The 22,870-nt window shown below is 48.0% G+C and overlaps 1 protein-coding gene across 5 annotated transcripts in view; it reads left to right on the forward strand.

Annotated features, from left to right (window-relative positions):
• Positions 1 to 22,870, forward strand: part of Arsg (arylsulfatase G) — a 135,771-nt gene extending 112,901 nt beyond the window's left edge. For 4 of the 5 annotated variants that reach the window (XM_040749996.1, XM_040749999.1, XM_040749997.1 and 1 more), the window contains 3 exons: positions 9,344 to 9,464; positions 14,303 to 14,393; positions 21,522 to 22,870. In XM_040749996.1, the coding sequence (XP_040605930.1) occupies positions 9,344 to 9,464; positions 14,303 to 14,393; positions 21,522 to 21,796 (487 nt within the window). In that variant the 3' untranslated portion in view covers positions 21,797 to 22,870. Of the gene's footprint in view, positions 1 to 9,343; positions 9,465 to 11,796; positions 12,718 to 14,302; positions 14,394 to 21,521 lie in introns of those variants that run through there. The other variant, XM_040750000.1, reaches the window with a different exon arrangement.

A 22,870-nucleotide genomic window follows, 5' to 3' on the forward strand; every position in this document is an offset into this window, starting at 1 on the left:
CATTGGAGCCATTTTTCTGAAACCACCCACCTTGTGCTTTGTTCTATGACTCTATTTAATTTTTAAGATTTGCACCTGTGAGTGCATTTTATGTTTACCATACACGTACAGTGTTGTGGAGGTCAGAAGATGACATCAGATCTCCTGGATGGAGGAGTTACAGACAGCTGTGAGCCATCATGTAGGGCCTGAGAACCAAACATAGGTCCTCTGAGTCATTCCCCCATGATCTGGCGGTGGGGGTCAAGGATTTGATTAGGCTACCTGACCAGCAAGCCCCAGGGATGTTTCTGTCTTTGCTACCCATCACTTTGCCTACAAGTGCCTCTTGCCATACCCAACTTATTACATGGGTGCTGGGGATCGAACTTGGGTCTTCACACTGTGTGGCAAGCTTTTTACCAACCGTACTCTCTCCCAAGCCCATCTTCTTACTAATCCAGATGGGTCATTCCTGTCTGGTTCTGCCTTGGACTCGCCAACACAGCAGAGCCACCAAAGAAGTACTTACTCCTGTGCTCAGAACAATACTGTCTGGCTGCTTGAGAGGTTCTTTGGCACCAACCCGATAGGTTCTGGCAGGAGAACAATGCCTACCAGAGGAAAACAGGCATCACCAGCACCCTCCAACATCTTCGGATCCAGCGGGGAGGAAGGGCTGAACCGAAGCCAAGGGCAGGAGGGGTGGGCAGTCCTGACAGCCACAGAAATGGGCCAGTAGGCATCACCCCTGCCAGTCCTCAGATCCCGTAGGGGTTTGTGGGTCATCGCTGTGCTATCAGGAGGGGGCAGCGTGCAGTTCGAGGGAGCCAGCAGGTGTGACAGCAACCACACAGCTTGGAGTCTGTGATGTCAGGCTGGCTGGAAGAAGGCCAGGAGGGCTGCTTTTATAGATGTGACTTGGGTGTATCCAAGTTGCTTATCTAGGGCTGGCGCAAGTGCTGGGCTGCAGATGTGCAAATAACTGCATAGACTTCAAGGCTTGGCTTTTCACTGCTGAAGCATAAGCAGGGGCTTTGTATCTGAGAATTGCGTTTGTACCTGCCATCAGCCACTGCACCACAATAAGCTGTTGTCTGACTGATAGTGAGAGGACAATGGCTGAGGCCGTAGTTGGTGACTAAAGAGAGTCCTTGGTGGAGATAGCATTTTCCCGAGGGCCTGGGACACTTTATCAGGAGTGCCAGCCCCTCTTAGGATATTTCAGTGTGAAATTAGTCTGAATGGCAGCCAGACTCTCTCTCTCCTGTTCTTTCTCTCATGTCAATCCACGCAGGTGACTGGCCGAGGTTTCTTACTGCCTTTTTACCGTGACCCCTCCTGTCAGCCCATAGGGGAACAAGATTTTGATCCGTGTTCTAGAACGGGGTGCTCATGTTTCATTCCGTGGAAGCCCGGGCTTGTCACCTTTGAGGAGAGAGACCTTCTATAGCAGGGGTAACTTCTTTGTAGCCGGAGTTCTTTCAGCTTCTATTCAGACAGCCCAGGAGATTATGGCATCTTAAAGTAGTCAAGTTAACACACACACACACACACACACACACACACACACACACACACACACACACGTGTCATGAACACAGCAAACTTTTAAAAGGAGTGTTCAGGGAGATGTGTGCAGGAAGCGCCAAGGTGGTTTAGCTCACAGAGATGCTTGCGGCTAAGCCTGGTGAGCTGAGTTCCAGCCCTGGTTCCTGCGTGGTGGTGGGAGAGAACCGATTCCTACACGTTGTCCCCCGACCTCTACTGCAGTGCTGGTGTGCCCCCCCCATACACACAATAAACAAACAGACATAATAAAAGTTAAATTGTAAAAGTATGTGCTGCATGGGAGGCATGGGGGTGGGCAGGGGGAGGCTGGAGAAATGACTCAGCTGTTAAGAGCACTGGCTGCTCTTCCAGAGGTCCCGAGTTCAATTCCCAGCTACTACAGGACAGCTCACAACCATCTATAGTGAGATTGATGCCCTCTTCTGGCATAAAGTTGTACATGCAGGCAGAGCACTCATACACATAAAAAAGGAAAGAAAAAGAAGAGAAATGTGCTGGGGCATTTAGCATGAACCTCATTGGCTATCTTTTGGAGATACCCAGTGTTAATATTTGGATGTGTGGTATAAATAATATTTTGAGAAACCCTGCACTAGAATTGTAGGGTAAAATCATCACAACTTTTCTACTTTGCCCCCAAAGCCATTCTTCTGAAGATAAGTTGACTTCTCAAAATCGAACTTCCAAGTCGATTTGCTCATGACTACCTCCCTAGTCTCCAGGGCAATATTTCACCCATAGTTGGAGCCAGCAGGAAAATATCTGTTAAATAATGGGTTGTCTCCATTTGGTAATGTTGTCTTCAGGCTTTGAGAGTAAGTCGTGTGCGAGATCAAACTTAACCTTGTGTGTATTTTGATCCAGTAATTCTTTGCCCTTGGAGGGTGGGGTATGTCCTATGCATTGTGAGATGTTTAACACGATTCCAGGCTTTTTCCTGTAACTGTGACAACCAAGGTATCTCCAGGCAGTGCCACATGTCCCCTCGGAAGGACAAAAAAACACAAATTGAGAACCACAACTTTAGTAAAATTTCTTAGTCTTATGAAAGAAGGATAGGAAGGTTCTGCTGTGTGTCTGAGATGGGCAGCTCCATCCCTGTTCTGGATGGAGGACCACACCTGGTCCTGTACCTGAGATGGGCTTCTCCATCCCTGTTCTGGATAGAGGACCACACCTGTCTAGAGCAGGGACAAGCAGTAGTTGACTGGACTGATAAGATGATCTTGCAACACTTCACTGGAAAATCAGCTGAAGCTGCAGAGAAGCCACAGCCTAACCCAGGGGGCCCTCCCTGCTATCACTAATAAGACAGTGGCTCTGTAGAAGGGGAAAAGGTCAGTAGATTCTGTCGCATCAGCAGGCATAGAATTGGGTCCAGATACAGAAGCTGTAAAGTCTTTGTCCACTTCATGCCCTGTGGTCTATATGATTCATCCTGGGTGGTACCCAGCCATGCATCCCCTTTCAAGGCCGTCTGCTCTCTCCTGGTCTGGCAGTGGTGAGGGTTTAGGGAGATGGGTCAAGGTCTCTTCCCTGCCTGCAGAAGTGCTGTCCATAAGAGACACTTGTTATTTGTTACTCAACATCCCCGAGGCTCTAGGACCCCTGCTTTCTCTGAAGTGGGTACTCTTGGGGCTGGGCTTGCCTGTAAGAGAGACTCAAGGGTGGAGAGGTCCTGGGATGGGCTGCCAGTCCAATGTGAACACAGACTAGCTCCTGAAGCCTCTGCAGTGTGACTAAGACTAAGGAAGGGGCGGAGGCCTCCCTTTTTCAGGGATAATGAGAGGGAATAACAATACTGAAAGAAAATTACAATTAAGTGCTAAAAAAGAACCTGCTTCTGTATCCTAGGGACAGTTCATCCTGTTTCTGTATCCTAGGGACAGTTCATTCCTCCACTGGAGGTGGTTCTGTTCTCATCTCTTCTATTCTGGGCACCTTTCTGTTCTCACTTCCTTAACTTCCAAGGAGAGAGGAGATGAGAGTCACTCCTTTATCCTGCTCTAAGTGCCCCCCAGCCCTTCCCTGATATCCCACTTCTCTCTCTTTCTATCTTTGGGTCAGATTTCCCCCAGCTTCTAGGAAACCCTCCTTCCTAGCCTTTCCCGGTCCGTTGTGAAATCTTCATTCCCACCCATCCACCTGGAAGCCCAGGGATGTTCTACCAAAAGAAAGTCGTCCCTCCCCCCCCATGCGACCCTTCATCTCCCTTCCTGCTGGCATAGCTTGGGGTGCAGCAGGCAGAGCCCTTCCGCACCTCATCATCACCACCCAGTCTCTACCCCCCTTTGACGCCTCGCTTGGATGAGAGCACCGACCTGTCGGATGGGTGGTGCAAGCCCTTGGTCCCAGCTACTTGGGAGGAGCAAGATAGGAGAACATTTGCTTGCACTTAGGAATCCAAAGCAGCCCGAACCACATAGAGAGATCTGATCTTTAAAGGCAATGAAACGCACACATCTCCTGTGAACAAACTTCAGAGAAACATGAAAAAGAAAATAACCTCTTAAAGATAGGAGAGTGTGGAAGGTGTCCCCCGCCTGCCCCCACGCTAGCTTTTTGTTCAGCGGACAGGACCTCCGTCTCAGCCCTCTCCTTTCATGAGTGGGCACTGCCTTCTCCCCCTAGCACAGGATCTCTGGAAAGTGGTGCTTGGGGTGGGAGCAGACTCCCACTTATACATCAGACCCACGAAGCACAGTGCCAGAGCCCATAAAATGTTCACGTTAGGGGTCCAGGGTGTTGCTTGGTTGCTTGCATAAAGCCCAGGCTTTGATCCCCGACACGGCATAGCAGGGTGTGGTAGCACCTGCCTGTAATCTGAGCACTCTAGAGGCCAGCCTTAGACACATGACAGTCTTGTCTTTAAAAAAAAGAAAATTCTTGGGGGTTAGGGAGATTTCTCAGTGGGTAAGAATACCTTTTTTTGTTGTTTCGTTTTTCGAGGCAGGGGTTTTGGAGGCTGTCCTGGAACTAGCTCTTATAGGCCAGGCTGGTCTCGTACTCACAGAGATCCATCTGCCTCTGCCTCTTTTTTTTTTTTTTTTTTTTTTTTTTTTTTTTTGGTTTTTCGAGACAGGGTTTCTATGTGGCTTTGGAGGCTGTCCTGGAACTCGCTCTGTAGACCAGGCTGGCCTCGAACTCACAGAGATCCGCCTGCCTCTGCCTCCCGAGTGCTGGGATTAGAGGCGTGCACCACTACTGTCCTGCTGGTAAGAATACTTGCATAGTACAGGACCCGAGTTTGAATCCCCAGAACCCACATACAAATCCTGAAAAAGCCAAATGCATGCCTGTAACCCCAAAGCCCGGGAGGATGGGGATAGCAGAGTCACTGAGGCTTGTCATCTGCCAGCCTACCTCCAGATTCAGCGAGAGGCCCTGTCTCTAGCGAACACGGTGGCGAGCGATAGGACAGGACATGTGACACCCTCTTCTGCATTCTGGTGATGTGTCGAATGTGTGCCTGCACATAAATGAGTGTACACCACATACCCACTCTCACATACTTGCAAACATACACATGCAGAGCAAAGAAGAAAGGAAAAGAAAAATACTTTAAAGTGGAATAAAATGGTTTATGATATGTTTGTCTTTATGTCAATAGTTATAAAATGTGATCTCTTTCTGTTTTTAAGACTTTTTCAAATGCTGTGTATGTGTGGGGGGTATGTACATGTAAGTGCAGGTGCTCACAGAGGCTGAGGTTACAGGAAGTCGTGGGCTGCCTGATGTAGGTGCTGGGAATCGAACTTGGCTAGAGCTATGCCCCTTGCAGGCCCCTCTTTTATAGTAGAAGAAGAAACCTGTGAGTGCAAAAATGCCCACTTGGGTTAGAATGCAGCTCTGACGGACAGGATGAACACACGGCGTGCAGTGTTGGGTTCTGCAGGTTTGGGGCTTCGCTTCTTCGTTTGCTCTGTTACTTCAAGGTTTCAAAGACTTCCAGGACCTGTTTCTTGGGTTAAGACTGAGGTTTGGAGGGTCACCAGTAGCCTCCGTAAGGCAGATCTGCACTCCAGGTTCCTGTGCTGGAAAGCCCAGCCATGGGTTGGTGTGTTCCAGGGAGCATTTCCCTCTCCCGGGGCTAAGCTCAGGGGCTGGGCTGCCATTCTCTGTGGAGTGACTTGCTGATAGCCTGGGCATGCCCACACTGGACTGCGCTACCTTGAGCAGTGTGAGCCGCCAGACCTGTCGAAGAAGTTTTCTTGGTGGGTGAACGTTCTCTTCGAGTTCTGGGGGACTAGAATCCTCTGAAGGGCGCATGTCAGACTGTGTCCCACCGGGGCTCCCTGAGTGCTAGACTTAGGTTAGTGCTGTGGAGTCAGGACACCAAACCTCATGATGCAGACAGAGGAGAAAAGGAAGGATGCAATTCACTCTGAAAGTGTAATGCAGGGGCTCTTTCCCTAGTTTGGCCTGTCTGTGATGCTCATGTCTCTTAAGATGGAAAAAGAAAGCCTACAGTCCACTTCAGATTTGTGTGAGTGTGAGTGTGTGTGTGTGTGTGAGTGTGTGTTTGTATGTATGTATGAGAGTATGTGTGAGAGTGTATGTGTGTATGTGAGTGTATGTATGTGAATGTGTGTTTAAGTGTATGTATGCGTGAGTATCTGTGAGTGTGTGTATGTGTGAGTGTGCGTATGTGAGTATATGCATGTGTAAATGCATGCATGTGAGTGTATGCGTGACTGTTTGTGTGTGTGAGTGTATGTGCATCTGAGAGAGAGAGAGTGTGTGTGTGTGTGTGTGTGTGTGTGTATGTGTGTGTACATGTGTGCGGAGGCCAGAGGACAGCCTCAGCTTTTGTTCCTCAAGCACTGGCCTAAAGCTCATTAGGCTAGGCTGACTGGCCAGTGAGGCCCAAGGATCCACTCATCTCCACCTCCCCAGTGCTGGGAGGATTCTGCTGCCCAGATTTTTGTAACATGGTATCTGGGAACCAAGCACAGGTCTTCATACTTACAAGGCAAGCCTTTCATAGCTGAGCTATCTCTCCAGTTCATTTTAAAATCTAACATCCGTGTGTGTGTGTGTGTGTGTGTGTGTGTGTGTGTGTGTGTGTGTGTGTTGCTCAAGAGCGCTTGGTGAACAACCAAGAAGACTGGGCTTTAGATCCTAGCACCCACATAACAAGCTGGATGCCTGTATCCCCAGTTCCAAGGTTGGCAGGGTAAAGACAGCGTGAGGAAAATCACTAGGGCTTGCTGGCTTCCAGACTAGCAGAGAACACAAAAGTCCCAGGTTCAGGAAGAGATGCTGCCTCAAAGGAATAGAGTGTCAGAGGAGGATAGCAAACACCTTTTTATCAGCTTCTGTGTGTGTGTACAGATGTGTAGACACCTCCACACAGGTGTGCACATCCCCACAGTGCTTATATGCACATAAATTAAAACAGTCTATTGTAGATTGTAGATCCTGTTTTTCTTGCTTACGGGTTTGATACTGATCTCTCTTGCGCGCACATGTGTGTGTGTGTGTGTGTGTGTGTATGTGTGTGTGTGTGTGTGAGAGAGAGAGAGAGAGAGAGACAGACAGACAAACAGACAGACAGATAGACAGACAGAGACAGAGAGAGAGTGTGTTTACCTCAGCCTTTTCAGACCACACTGTAGACCTCTTTGCTTCCTGGTTTGTGGCAGGAACCTTGGACTCTGGACAGGTTTCCAGACTGTTCTGTACTCCACTGAGTACTGACTCTGCATGCCTTGACTGAACACTAGTGTGGGATGCCAGCTCCTGGAGTGCCTATCTCAAGAGATAAGCCAACAGTTTTGTGAACTGTGAACACTCCAGGCAAACAGAAACACTTTGTCCCGAAGTCAACAAGAAATTCTGCCACAGGTCACAGGCAGATCCCCCGAGAGGGGAAGGATGGGGGCAGATTACAGATGCCACACATCCTTCTCTGTGGAAGGCAGAGAGCCACTCCCTAGAACTCAGGGTGGATACGTTGGGAAGACATAGCCTCGGGAGCTTTCCCACCTGTGACCCTGAATTCTGATGCTGTCCCAGCCTCTGGGTATCAGGATCTCTTTTCTGGGAAAATCTAACCCATGACAGAATTCATGTTGGCCCAGCCCCGGCTCTGACAAGTCCCACTGGTTCTCAGCTCCCTCGGCTCTTCTCTAAACTGCTCTGCTGAAAGGACAGTCCCTCTACTCCTCCGAATGATCCACCCCCACCTCGTGATGTGAGCGCAGTAGGGAGTGTGGTACAGTTCCACATGACTTAAAAAAAAGAAATCACGTGACACAAGCCTGTAGTCTTAGCCCTCACAAAGGGGAGACAAGAGGATCAGGGGTTCAAGGCTGGTCTGGGTACTTGAAACACTGTCTTAACAAAAGACAAACAAACACGACAGAAAGGAATAAAATCACATTAACAAGACCCACCAAATATCTTGAGAGTTGGGAGATGGCTCAGTGTGAGGGTTTGGATCCCCAGAGCCTGTGGACATGCTGGACACCAAGGCACATCTGGGACCCCAGTGCTGGAAGGAAAAGCATCCTGGGGCCTCACTGGCTACTCAAGCTGAAATGCTGAGAGACCCTGTCTCAGAAAACAAGATGTAGAGGAGAGGCAAAGACAGCTGATGTGAACCTCTGCCCTGTACATGTGGGCAAGCACACACACCTGCATATACAGCACACACACACCTGCATTTACTGCACACACACCTGCATATACTGCACACACACCTGCATATACTGCACACACACCAGCATATACTGCACACACACCTGCATATACAGCACACACACCTGCATATACTGCACACACACCTGCATATACTGCACACACAAGAATTCCAATACTTATTTATTTCTGTCTGTTTTTATTTCATGTGCATTGATCGGTGTTTCGCCTGCATGTATACCTGTATAAGGGCATCAGATCTCCTAGAACTGGAGTCACAGACAGTTGTAAGCCACAATGTGGATGCTGGGAATTGAACCCATGTCCTCTGGAAGGACAGTCAGTGCTCTTAACCGCTGAGCCATTTCTTCAACCCCCAGAATTTGAATTCTTAAACTAATATTAACAGTAATTACCCTCAAAGGGTGCACTAGTTATATGTTAGTTTCTTTTTTATATTTCTGTGTGTTCTAAGTTTTTTTTCTCATAAGACATTCGCTGTTTTGTAATGGGCAAAAAAGAGTTAAAGTTAAGTCAGAGAACTGGAGTATTTCACATGCCATAACTAAAATTTCATATAGTTCAGTTAAAGACTAAATATTCACAAGAGAGAGAGACAGAGAGAGAGACAGAGAATCAGAGAGAGAGAGAGGGAGAGAGAGAGAGAGTCTCAGGCAATGGGAAATGAAGTGTTTTCTTGCAGACACCTGCCACCCTGCCACACACTACTCCTGATAAGGCAGCGGCCAACTCTTAGTCCCTGGGTTCAAAGGTGTAACCCTGTTAGTAATTATAAGACAAACAACCAGCAAGTGCCAGGATCCTTCTGTATGTCTTCTCTGCGTGTTTTACCCACACTCCCTCTCTGTGGGGCAGCTATTGTTAGTAAACCGCACGTTTCACGGAATCTGAGGCTGCAGAATTGGGTCTTAGATAGGCGGTGAGGCTGCATTTGAGCCTATGTGGCACCTGGCCACCTCTTGCCTGTTGTAGCAAAGGTTCAGGTAGAACCCCAAGGAGAAATGATACGGGCTGTAGGAGAGGCTACCTGCTTGCACTCTGGGCTGCTTCGGGTGGGGTTTGGTCACAGGAAAGCCTGCTGGGGAGAGTTGGAGGAGTCGAAGCCAACCGTGTCTTGTTCTTTTTGCAGCGTGCTAGACATCTTCCCCACGGCAATAGCCCTGGCAGGAGCCAGCTTGCCTCCAAACCGGAACTTCGATGGGCTTGATGCCTCCGAGGTGCTCTTTGGCAGGTCCCAGGTGGGGCACAGGGTAAGCAGAGGAAGCTTGTGTCTGGGCCGTGTCTCTCATCTCACACCTGCTACCTTTGTACCAATGACTACCTCGGAAGGCTCATGCCAATGGCTCATAAAAGACCCCATGCAAAGATTCCCGGTGATGAATTTCAGCGACGAATTGCCTCCAGTAATTCAGTTTGCCAATCCAGATTCATATTTGACATTTTGGCATAGTGTTAGAATAATGTGACTCTTTATTATCTCTACGGCTTAATTTTCTTTCTTTCTGCATGCACTCAATTTTCTGACATAGCTTGGGCACTCAGCACATTTTTTTTGTTGGACAAGATGACTGTGGAATTGTAGGCTCAGCTAGAATGGAAGCTCTCTGGGGGCAAGGGTCCCATCTGTTGGGTTCAGATTTCAGATGTCACGTACCTAACAGCATCCGTACCCAGCCAGCGGCCACAGCGCTCAAAGTGGATGAACAAATGATGAATGAAAGTCAGCAGGGTCTGTCCGTTCCCAGCATTCTCCCTGCTCTGGGAGGGCTCAGCACATACTTTCCATCCCGTTATCTTGTTGCTGATTGCTTGTTTACTTTTAAAAGACCCTCTTGCAACAGGCTGATGTAGAACTTGCAATCCTTCTGCTCAGTCTCTGAGTGCTGGAATTGAGGGTATATGCCACCATAGCTATCTGCCTGTTCTTGAATTAGCAGCCTCTGGTAGTGAGTCTGGGGCTCCTGCATTCCAGGATCCTCCTCACTGCCCCCTCCTCAGAGTGCTCTGGAACACGAAATAGCAGCTGGGCTCTACCTATCACTTTCATGTGTTTTCCATTTACTAAAAGGAAGAGGAAGGGGGGGGGAGGCTGTAGGATCTTGGAGACCCCTGAGTGCCGTCCAGCGAGCACCCAGCAGCAAACCAGGTGGAGACCCATGCTTCTGAGGGTCTATTTGACTTTGAGGGGAGGGTCCCATGGGAGTGGTTGAGTTGTGCTTATGGGCACGAGGAACCTTCCCATGTCATCCAGAACCCCAGCCTTGAGTGGTGTCCCACACTTCTGCACAACATTGAAGCTCTTAGGACTTGGCAGTTGAGACCCGAGCAGTCCTCTGAAGGAGTCTTGGGTCACTCTCTGTTGAGCTTCGGATTCTCTGGGCCTGGCCCTCTGGAACAGCATGACACAGGAAGACGGTTTCTACCTTAAGCCGGAAATGCCGTGACTCCTGCAGCATTAGCTGTATGACTTCCGTGGAGAGGTGCTCCTGAGTGTTTATTGCCATGGCTACTAATAGAAGAGTAATTGGGGTCACCCGGAAGTGATCTCCTTGATCACTGCTGAAGTTCTGTGGATGCCAGCTCCCTCATGAGGTTACTTCTGTTCCTGTCAGAGCTTTGTAGTCCTTTAGCAACAGACTTGTGCGTGCTCACTGGGTTAGGTCCAGGAACCAAGTGGGAGAAACAGTTACAAGTCTTGACACCATCGGGGACCTACATTGTATTGGTAACCTAGCCCAAGAGGGGCTTGTTTATTTCCTCACCACACCTGTGGCCTAGCAAGAGCCAGCTAGCCTTCTGCCTACAGGGAGCTTTTAACGGTGTCTGCATGTGGGTTCTGTGCTCAGTCTCCAGGAAGACTGGCTTCTGCCAATGTCCATAGACGCTCTAGAGAAGACCACTTTGAAATTTAAGAACAAGGCTAGTTGATGGCCATTTTTTTTTGTGGTCAGCCTAAAGTGTTGAAATGAAGAGACCAAATTGTCTCCCAATTGTAATAGTTTTAGAGGAGGCCAGAAGATCAGAACAAATGATTTTGTGTCCATCCATCCATCCATCCATCCATCCATCCATCCATCCATCCATATATAGTATATATGTATGACTAAAATATTTATTTCACATGCATTGTGTGTGCCTGAATTTATGTGTGTGCACTACATGCATGCCGTACCCACAGTCATCAGAAGATATCAGATTGCCTGCAGGTAAAGTTACAATATGGGTGCTGAGAACCAAACCCAGGTCTTCTGCAAGAGCAGGAATTGTTCTTAACCACTGAGCCATCTGTCCAGCCCCTTGTACCTCCTTTTAGAAGGACTCTAATATGGGTTGGCTTAGAAAACCATTCCAGTTTTTAGAAGTCCAAAGAACTTCTTAGATAGTCAGCTCAAAATGTTATGCAGATGCCTCTCAGTGGTTGGCTTCTTTGTATTGCAAGGGTAGCCCAGAGTTGAAGAGAGAAACAGCATAGACACACAAATCCTCATTCATCTCCCAGGGCCATGGAATGAGAGGCATAAGACAAGCAGTGACTGCTGGCTTTCAAACCCACCGTCTCATGACCTACTCCATTCCTTCTAGGAAGGTCGAGTCTGCGATGTTCCAAGACCTCAGTAGCTGATCTCTGGCTGCATGATCTACATATTTTTAACCCTTTATAGGCAAGAAGAGCAACCACAAAGAGAAAGCCTGGAGCTTGATGGGGGAGGGGCACACATTTCAGAACCTTGTGACCCACTTTCTGTTCCCCTGACTCCAAGATGGAAGCTGGAGGTGGCCGACATCATGAATGAACAAGTCACGGCTTTCATGACCAGGTCCAAATATTGTCAATGAAGGGAAAATTTCCTTAATTCCTCCGCATCTACGGGTCAGCTGTGGTCTATAAACAGTTTGGCACACCAGAAGCCATATACTGAGGAAACGTGAACACCATCGCTTCTCTTAGGGAGGCCTCAGGTGTCACACAGAGTGCCATGCAGATGATTGACACACACACCCCCACTCTTGCTTTTGGAGATTTGAAGCTGTGTACACTCCAGCCTGATGGGGTGTGGGACAACACCTCAGGAGATAATACTGTGAGGGGTGACACTGCCACGCTTAACAAAACAACAAGAATGTAACAAAGCAGACCAGCACATAGGAAAGAAAAGGAACCAAGAAGCCTGTACAGGTTTGCAGAAAAAACAGTCAGTCGGCCCTGAACTGTGGACCACACATCTGGAGAGGAAATAGTTCAGCCATGATTGCGTGCAAGCTTACAGTCTTCTTCCTAGGTTGACGTAAACAAGAAAGCTGTCGACAGTCGACTCCAAGCGGGGTGACTTATATGAGTGTCTCAAAATCCACCCCCATCTCTAAGTACTGGACATCCCAGTTTTGCTTCTTAGGTTCTGGAAGTTTCTGCTAGTGCCACTTATACCTTTTGAATGTGGCAGCCTCTCCTTCAAGAGGTTCTGTTGTCGAGCCCCAAAGGACATCATGGTTTGGGGAGACCGACCTGGACTGTGTCTTCTGTGAGCCTGGACAGATGGGAGACTCAAGAAGGAGTCCTGTGTCCTTTGGTGGCACATCCCCTCTCACCCCAGCCTTTCTCAAGAAAACAAAGCAATGTCCTGTTGTGACAGGCGTGGCTTTCTGGGGATGGAAGAAGTGAGGTTTTCAGTAATGACTTCCTTTCTTCTTCGGGGGAAGCTTGCTGGGGGTGTTTGTAGGGTTGATGGGGGTGGGGGAAGCAGCAGGTGTGGGGGAGCCCTGCCCAGGACAGTATCCTCTCAGGGTACTGAAACTGGCGAGGAGGGGCGCAGGGGGGCAGCTGTTTCCCTTTCAAACAGATGTTTCTCGTTATTTTTTTCCCCAAGCCCCACAGAAACTTTGAATCATGTAAGTGCCTTCCCGGCAATATATACAGACATGATTCATACCGGGGCAGTCTCATGCCTCCAGCCCAAAGCCACCAACCTACCAAGGATGCTGGCCTTTTATTTCCTACCAAGTCCTTCTCTAGGGACCTCTGAATTAAGTGTTTCCGCTCCTCAGGGTAGTTCTTCCATGCCTGACGGAATCAGGAAAGAGTTCCTCAGCAGCACAGTAGGACTGAGTCATGGGTGTCGCTTCAGGCTAGGCTTGGGTGGGAGCTGTGGCTCAGGGATAGAGTGTGTGCCTAACCTGTGGGTGGACCTGGGTTCGACCCCCAGTACTGAAATAAAAGGTGTAGCGGTGAAGCTGTGCCGTTCTTGCTGAAGAGAGTTAGAGAGGCAATATGAGGCGGAAGAGGCCAGGGCTTCTTCACAAGCCCCACGATATTTGTAAGCCATCTTTGCAGGTAGCTTCTTGCAACAACTGCTGGCAGGACTCCTGGGTGTATAACCTAAGCAGCTCCTCTCAGAGAAGGGCCCCGAGGCTGTTTTAAAGCGCTGCTGTGGCTGTGCTGGAAGTTTCAATTTGTGAAATTAAAAAGTGCTTGCCCAGACACTCAGAACCCTGTAGATTGCAGAGCCAGCATTGCGCCTGTGAATCCGATTTACCCAGTGAGGTCTTCCAGCTGCAGAGTTGTAACCATCCCTCCTAAGCACCTAGTGAAACGACAATTTCACAGTGGCTCCCAGGAGTTGGCTAGCATCGGCTACAGGCTTGTGCTTGACCGTATTTCGGGGTGTGGGTGTGGGTATGGGGGATAGAGTAGACCATGACACTTAGCATGATTTCCTTTCATGTGTACATAGGCATGTATGTAGTATGTGCGGGGGGGTGGGGCATGTGTGCCACATCTGCCTGTGGAGGTCAGAGGGCAACTTTTGAGAGTTGGTTCTGACCTTTCACTTTGCTGAGGTGAGGTTTCTCAACTCAAGCACAGTTGCCTGCCCGCCCCCCCCCCACGGCTTCTAGCTGATTCTCTCTCCGTGGCCAGTCTTAGAAAGAGTGCTGAGGTAACAGATGTGCACCACAGTATCTGGATTTTTTTGTGTGGGTTCCTGGGATCGAGCTCAGAACGGCAGGCTTGTCCGTCAAACACATTTTCCCACAGCACCATCTCGCTGGCGCAGCGTGGTTTTCTCAGACACGGGCTCCCCTCTGTTTCCAGGTACTGTTCCATCCCAACAGTGGGGCTGCTGGAGAGTATGGAGGCCTGCAGACTATCCGCCTGGACCGTCACAAGGCCTTCTACATTACTGGTAAGTAGAGCCCCTCACCCTACCTCCCTTGTACACACCGTGGGGGTTCCCTGGGAGAGGGGGGTTTGATGATGGAAAATGAGCCGCACCAAGGATACTGGGCAGGGAAGTCACATGATACTTTATTAGAGAGAGAGGAGTCACTTACATGAGAAGCTGAGAGCTGAGTTCAACGCTGCTGTGCTGGCCTGCTACCTCGATGGCAGCCCCAAGAGAGAGCGGGACCCCTTCCTCCTTCCTGGTCTTTACACCATGTACCTGTGACCACGCCCAGTGCTGCGGTGTGTGAGATCTCTACCTACAAGGTGTGGTGCTTTTCTTTGAGAAGCACACAGCATGCACCTCTGACTACCCCGACTGTACCTGGGCTTGGCAGGAGGGCCCAGCGACGGCATTCTGGACCCACCAAAGTGGAAACGAGGCCTTCCTGCGGCTGGCTCAGGGCTCTGGCCTCTTCTTCTCCACTCCTTTTCACACAGAGAGCAGTTTGCTCCAAGTTAGACTCGAAATGCCACTTTGGCTGCTGATGAAATAGGAGCTGAGGGACCCTTAAAAGTGGCATTTACTTGGCAATAAACTGTTTCAGAGGGTGGACTTTCAAAGTCTACTTAGCAGAGCGGCCGAAGTCTCCCTACTCTGTGGTCCGCTCAATGGCTGCCTTGTGTGTGTAGTTTAGAAATGTCTCATGGGGCCGGTGAGGTGGCTTTGTGGATGCTCCAGTTTACTTTCTGCTGCTGTGATGAAAACCATGACCAAAGCGACTTGGGGAGAAAAGGGTTTATTTGGTTTGCAAGTCCCAGGTCACAGTTCCGTCGCAGAGGGAAGTCAGGGGAGGACTCCAGGCAGAGTCTGAGGCAGAGGCAGAGGTTGAGACAGAGGCAGAGGTTGAGGCAGAGGTTGAGGCAGAGGCAGAGGTTGAGGCAGAGGCAGAGGTTAGGCAGAGGCAGAGGTTGAGGCAGAGGCAGAGGTTGAGGCAGAGGCAGAGGCTGAGGCAGAAGCTGAGGCAGAGGCAGAGGCAGAGGCAGAGGAGAAATGTTGTTTGTTGACTTACTCTCTGTGCCTTGCTCAGTCTGCTTTCTGCCACCTGGGGGGCTAGGTGGTCCCATATCAGTCATTAATCTCGAAAATGCCCCACAGATTTACTTGCCAACAGGCCGATCCTATGGGGGATATTTTTCATTTTTATTTTTTTCCAATTGAGGCTCCCTCTTTCCAAATGAGAGAACTTTTTCTTCCCCAAACTCCAGTTCGTATCAAATTGACCAAACATTACTGGCGCAGTGGGTAAGGTACTTGCTTCCAAGCCTGCCGTCATGATTTGATCCCAGGCATCCACACCGTGGAAGGACACAGACACTCTGTAGGTTGTTCTTTGACCTATACACATTTGCTGTCGGATTCATACACACACACACACACACACACACACACACACACACACACACACACACACCCATGACTATGCATTCACATGCATGCACACAGGTGCACACAAATAAAGTTAAAATTAAAAGGTTAAACTTTTTTATTTTTGAGACAGGGTTTCTCTGTGTAGCTTTGGAGCCTGTCCTGGAAATCACTCTGTAGACCAGGCTGGCCTTGAACTCACAGAGATTCGCTTGTCTCTGCCTCCTGAATGTTGGAATTAAAGGAGCGCGCCACCCATGTCCAGTGAAAGATTAAACTCTGTATTGTCTTCAAATGCTTACCCCAGTATTTTGCACCTAGTTGGAGCCCTAACATTTTGAAGTTAATCAGTGAAAAACAAGACAAAATAAAAATAGGCAAGAAACTCTGGCTAGGACTCGATGGATATTTCAGTTTGATTTAGTTATTTCATGTTGGAGATTTTCAAAGAAGTATATAATTAAAAAACTACAAAATTTCTTTTTTTTCCCCAAAATTTATTTTCTGAGTGTAAAATGTGGTTGCAAAACTGGAATAGGCCCTTTGAGTTCACAGCTCCAGGGATCTTAGAAATGCTTCAAGAATCTTTGGTTCCTAAACCTCAGACAAAGCAGATCTTTGCTGTGGCCTCAGAGGGAAAGTTCGGGGATCAGCATCCTAGTATTACATTATCTAAGAGGCATGGGCCCTCCAGGCTGAACTGATTTCATGCAGGTCAAATCCTGCCAGAAAGCCCTTGGCACCACAATGCTGGAATCGTAAACCCTACCATGAAGTAATAGGGCTGTGTAAAGTGATCACAATCAGACAGGAATTACAACTCCAAAACTCGAAGGAGAGCCAGGGTGGGGACCGGGGCTCTGAGCTCTCACACATCGGAGGGAGGAAAATGCAAACAGGTTGACATGCTGCCATGTTCCGGTCCTTCCCCGAACTTTAAAAAAATTTGCATCTTAATCACTTAAAAGTGCTTTTGGGAAAGGCAGATGAATGGGCATCTACTCCGTTAGGATAGAGAACAGCATGTTCTTCTATGATGAGGAGATGATGTTTTGGCCATGAACTTGGGGTGGCTTTGAAGGATAACCAGTCTTTTGATGTGCAGCCTAGAACTAGGGAGCCTCATTGGTTTTCCTCCCTCCCCTCCCCTTTTCAAAAATCATCTCTTTTCTTTTTCTTTCTTTCTTTTAGCATGCACTTACGCACACGTGTGTGTGTGTGTGTGTGTGTGTGTGTGTGTGCTCATGCATGCGTGTGCCTAAGCATTTTACATCAGGCATCTTCCTTGATTACTCTCCATTTTGTACAGTGAGGCAGGGTTTCTCACTTGAACCCGGACTTCACTAACCCGGCTAGCTTGGCCAGCTTGCTCTGTAGATTCTGCCTCTGCCTCCTGAATGCTGGGATCCCATGTGGGCTTCTACAGTCACCAATCACTTTTGTGGGCACTGGGGATCTGAACTGTGGTCCTCACACTTGCATGGCAAGCACTGTGCCTATTGATACATCCCCATAGCTACCCTTTGCCACTTTTAAAGTAATTAGAGACCATTCCAGACGACTCTGGGTGAAGGCGCTTGCTGCCAGGTCTGATGGCCTGTGTTCAATCCGGAAAGCCCACAAGATGGACAGAGACAGCCAACTCCAAGTTGTCCTCTGACCTCCACGTGTGCTCTGTGGCACATGTGTATCCCCACACCACCTCCCATGCATCACACACACACACACACACACACACACACACACTCATGCGTGCACATACGCACATAAATAAGTGAAAATGTAAAAGTAGGGCAGATTTTTATACACGGTGACGGATGCACATCTAACTGTGTATACCTGTACACATACCCCATAATGCTGTAAATTGATGTGTGGATACAAAGTGTGTCCCCCAAAAAGCTTGTGTTGAGCTTGGTCCTCGTTGTAAGCAGTGTTCAGAGGTGAGACTTTTAGAGGATGCTTAGATCATAAAAATGCTAACTTCACCTGCAGGTTAGCCATTGATGGAAGGCAGGGCCAGTTTGAAGGAAGGTCATGTGGGTGCACCTCTAAGGGGTGTCTCTTGCTGCCTTTCTCTCTGTTTCCTGTCCACTGTGAGCATTCCCCTTTGGTGCTTTGGCCTAGCGAAAAGTCTAAGAGCCAGGGAGCCAGATGACTGTGGACCAAAAACTCTAAAACCAAGATCCCAAACAAGTCATTCCTCATTAAGTTGTCTACGTTGGGTATTTTGCCACAGCAACAAAAAGCTAATGAATACAACTAATATCAGCTGTAAGCCAACTCTATATTCCTAAATAAGCCAGTCAGTCATGCTATTGTGCATGCATAAATATATATGCGTATATCAAACACATATACATATATTATTGGGTTTTATTTGCTAGGGTTTTGCTTATAATTTCCTTTCTTGTAAAGCGTGTGCTTGGAGTAAGGGTTTTGCTGGTCATGTGGGAGGAGTCTCTTGTATTTTCAAAAGGGCTTCCTAAGGTTGGTGCTGCTCCTTTATTGCTTGACTAAATTTACCTGCAAAACTATTCATCATGGTCAATGCTCTAAAAGTGGTTCCCTGTGTTTTTTTCCTAAGGGTTTTTATTGTTTTTTTGGGGGGGTCTTACATCTAGGTCTTGGAGCCATTTGAAGTTGTATTTAATTTTAAGTAAGAGTCCAACTTAATTCTGAGCCATCTCTCTAGCTCTCACTTTGTATTTGTTTAATATTTATCATCATCATCATATTTGGGTTTTTGAGTTGGGTTTCTCTGTATAACAGCCCTAGCTGTTTTGGAAATTGCTCCAATTCACAGAGATCCACCTGCCTCTGCCTCCTGCCAGCTGGGATTAAAGGCATGTGCCACCACACCTGGCTATTTTTGTTATTTTTAATTGTGTGTGTGTGTGTGTGTGTGTGTGTGTGTGTGTGTGTGTGACTGCAGGTGCTCATGGGAGCCTGAGGTGTCAGATCCCTGTGGAGCTAGAGTTACAGGCAGTTGTGAGCCACCCAGCATAGGTGCTGGGAACTGAACTGAGTCTTCTACAAGAACAGTATGGGCTTGTAAGCCACTAAGCCGCCTCTCTGGCACCCCACCTCCCCCCACTGTTGTATTTTTAAACGTTAGTTTTCCTCTCCTCCTGCACCTGGAACAATGAAAATTTTTCTATGGCTCCGGGCGCACGCCTTTAATCCCAGCACTCGGGAGGCAGAGGCAGGCGGATCTCTGTGAGTTCGAGGACAGGCTGGACCGACAGCCTCCAAAACAATACAGAGAAACCCTGTCTCGTAAAAAATTTTTTTCTATGGCATTTACTATGAGGCCTGCCTGAGCTCCTGGAGTCAAAATTCACAAAAGCACGCGGTGTCCAGGTTGAAGGGACAGCTTTAGTGGTAGAATGCTTCACCAAGGCTTGACGCTCTAGACCCAGTGATGGAGAGAGAATAACAACCTCCACAAGGCATGGAGTACCAATGACAAGAGCCAAACCCCCACTCTCCCCAACTTGTCCATCAAGGAGTTCCTTGTTCTCCCTCGCACTGTTCCAATAGAGGTCTCTGCTGCGGTAAATTACAGCTCTCTCTGCCCACACCTCTTCAACACCAGGCAGGGGTTTGCCCCATTGCCCCATGTGTGCACTCCCAGAGCTAATGGAACCTACTCATTTTTATTTATTTATTTATTTATTTATTTATTTATTTATTTATTTATTTATTTACTGTGTTGCACTTTCCTCCTGCTTCTGCGTGGAGTGGTGGCTTCCACACTGATTTTGTGCACATAGTGGCAGCCGGAATCCTCCCGTGTAGTTGTTTCAAAACTATGTTTAAAAATTGGGCCCTGTCGGTGAAACACGGTAGAGACTGACTGTTGGGTGTCGGCTTTTATTTAGCATGGGAAATCAATTACCGTTCAGTCCCTTGCACTTGGGAAGGGCTTGTTTTATGTCCTTAGGATTTGCCTTTCAAATTTTGTCCTTCAGTTTAGAAAAGCCTAACCCCTGGCTCTGATTTCTACTCCTTACCTGAACTTTGGGGGATGTCAGTAGCAAATAAGAGGGGGGTTTGTGTTTTTCTTTTGTTTTTTTTATATCTATTTTTTTTTCTTTTGCGAGATGGTCTCACTTTGTAGTTCAGGATAGTCTTGAACTAGGTAGGCCAGGCTGGCGTGGGCGGGGAGGACGATACCACGGCAGGGCTTTGGACCATGTCCAGTACTGTGGCTTTCTTCTCTGCAGGGTCGAGTCCCTTCCAGCCTCTGCCTGTCTTGCTGATTCCACTACAGTGCTTTTATTTGCTAAAACATATCACCTAGAGCTCATTTTGCTAGCTAGAGGATGCCTAGTGTACTCCTGCCTTAAGAGAGGTTTAGGTTTATTATTACTGTGTGTGATGTGTATTTGCAGGTCTCTGTGTATTATGGTATACATGTAGAGACTAACTACATTTGTGGCCTCTGTACCATTCTTTGTGTGGGTTCTGGGGGATCTGACTTTTTTTTGCCTTATGTAGTAAGCATTATTTGTGTATATGCTGAGCCATCCATTATGTGTCTGGTGTTATTTTTTTAATTGTTTTGAAGATTAGGTCTCATGTAGCTCAGGTTGGCCTCAGTTTACTTTGTAGCCAAGGCTGGTCTTGAACTCCTGATCTTCTTGTCTCCCTCTGGATTCCAGGCATGCTTTACCATGCCCCATCTTGGATCTGCTTGCCTCTGGCTCCCACATGCTGCTATTAAAGGCCCGTGCCACCATACTCAGTGGTTATTTAACTTTTACAAGTCACTCCCTGCTCTTCCTTGACTTTCAAAGCTTGTGTAACTTCAAGTGCTCCTTGCTGGTGATGGAGAGACAAATTTTAGTTAACTCTAGACAAAGATGGTGATCCCTAGTTTCTGCTGGACCCAAGTATCCTTCATGGGCGGAGACCCCTAATAGAGGCTTTGATCTGCTGAAGTCTATGGGATCTACTCATTCTTCTTGAGAGTTCCCTTTTTATTTCCATCCATTTTGGACTGAGAAAGCTGTGTCTGTGGAGTGCTGGCTTTCGATTTTTTTTTTCTGAGTTGAGCTGTGGCGTTGTGCTGGCATCCTGAGGTGAGAACACACCACAGCGGGACTCTGCTAATCACAGTTGTATTTTTCTGTTGTAAGAATGTCCTCAGACTGAGCAAGGTTGTAGACACCTGTCATCCTGGCACTTGAGTGGCTGACACTTGAGGTGATGTAATGACATCATCTTCAGTTCAGGGAAATTAACCATCTTGACATCCACCAAGCTCAGCAATCACCATTGGAGAAATCAGTGTTCAAAAATGTCAGGTTTAGGGACCGACAAGATGGCTTGGTGGGTAAAAAGCTCTTGCCACACCAACCCGGAAATGAGTTTGCTTGCTTGGGCTCACAGTGGCAGGAGAGAACCAGCTCTGTGAAGTTGTCCTGTGACCTCCTTGTGTCTGCCATGGCATAGCTCCCCATCCCCAGTTACATGTTTAAAAACCACAAGAGGTTTGCTCTCAGAGGCCACTGGTTCAGATGGAAGGCAAATCCAAGTGGGGGCATACCTAATCCCTCTGGATAGGCGATCATCACCAGAAAGACAGATTCCAATTTCAAGGTAATAGTTTTGGCAGGGAAAGCGAAAGCAATTGCTTGAATACCCAGGGCTGGTGTGTCTTTTGCAGCTCAGGGTGAAGGTTGGGCTTAACAATTTTGTCTATCCTTCCTGTAGGGGGAGCCAAAGCTTGTGATGGGAGCACGGGTCCCGAGCAACACCACGATTCCCCTCTCATTTTCAACCTAGAAGAAGATGCTGCAGAAGCTGTGCCTCTTCAGAGAGGAAGCCCCGAGTACCAGGCGGTGCTGCCGAAGGTCACCAGGGTTCTTGCAGATGTCCTTCGAGACGTCGCTAATGACAACATCTCCCGAGCAGACTACACCCAGGACCCTTCCGTGACTCCCTGCTGTAGCCACTCCCAAATTGCCTGCCGTTGCCAAACTGTGTGACAGGTAGTTTTTCACGTGAGAAAGACTACCTAGGAATTGTAGACAGGTAGGTTCACTTCCAAAGTTCATGTTGGCCATGGATGCCTACTTTGGGAAGGAAGTTGCACAATTTGTTTTGTAAGGCACAGCTTTCCCTCTTCCTGTGTAGACTGCATGCATGTTTGAGAAGCATCGAGCACCGGTGCAATGGGCATGGCATGATTAAGCACTAGTGGGCTATGGAGTCGAGGCACAGGTCCAAGCCCCAGGTTTTAAGCTTGGGCAGTGACTTAAATGTCAATTGCAGAGTAGATTTCGAAGGTTTAACGTTAACTCGTGAAGTTGCCTGTTTTAGTTTCTATCTTGTGCCCCCAGTTTCACTGGTCAATGGAGCGCAAACTCACTCTGGCTTGTATGTAAAGCTCAGCCATCTTCCATACCCGTAGAATTCACCGCTGGGGATCTTGCAAAATGTAGAATGGCCCAGAAGATCTGGAGGAGGGTCAGGGAGACTACATTGTTGCTAGATTTCTCTCTTCTTCTTCTTCTTCTTTTTTTTTCTTGAGACAGGGTTTCTCTGTATTGTTTTGGAGGCTGTCTTGGAACTCGCTCTGTAGATCAGGCTGGCCTTGAACTCACAGAGATTTGCTTGCCTCTGCCTCCTGAGTACTGGGATTAAAGGCGTGAGCCACCAATGCCCAGCATTGCTAGATTTCTTTGAGATGCCTTGAATAGCACAGAGCTAAACAGAAGTTAGGTTTTCCCAGGACTTGGAGCAGAAGAACTTATGGGCTTTCTCTCTTGTGAATGTCAAATGGGCATACTATAAATATTTAGCAGTTTGGGGCTGAAGAGATTGGCCCATCAGTTAAGAGCACTGGATCTGGCTTCTGTTCCCAACACCTACATGGTGGCTTAAATTATAATACCAGTTCAAAGGACCCATCACTCTCTTTTTGCCTCTGAGGATGCCAGACATGCATATGTGTAAGCAAAACACTCATATATTAAAAATAATCTTTTAAAATAAGATTAAGATTTCCTCCAAGCCCTTACAACTTCCAAGAAATAAAACAAAAAAATGTAAACAACTCA

Source organism: Mesocricetus auratus, unplaced genomic scaffold (assembly GCF_017639785.1).
Source record: "Mesocricetus auratus isolate SY011 unplaced genomic scaffold, BCM_Maur_2.0 Super-Scaffold_100007, whole genome shotgun sequence".
Classification (NCBI taxonomy): Eukaryota; Metazoa; Chordata; class Mammalia; order Rodentia; family Cricetidae; genus Mesocricetus; species Mesocricetus auratus.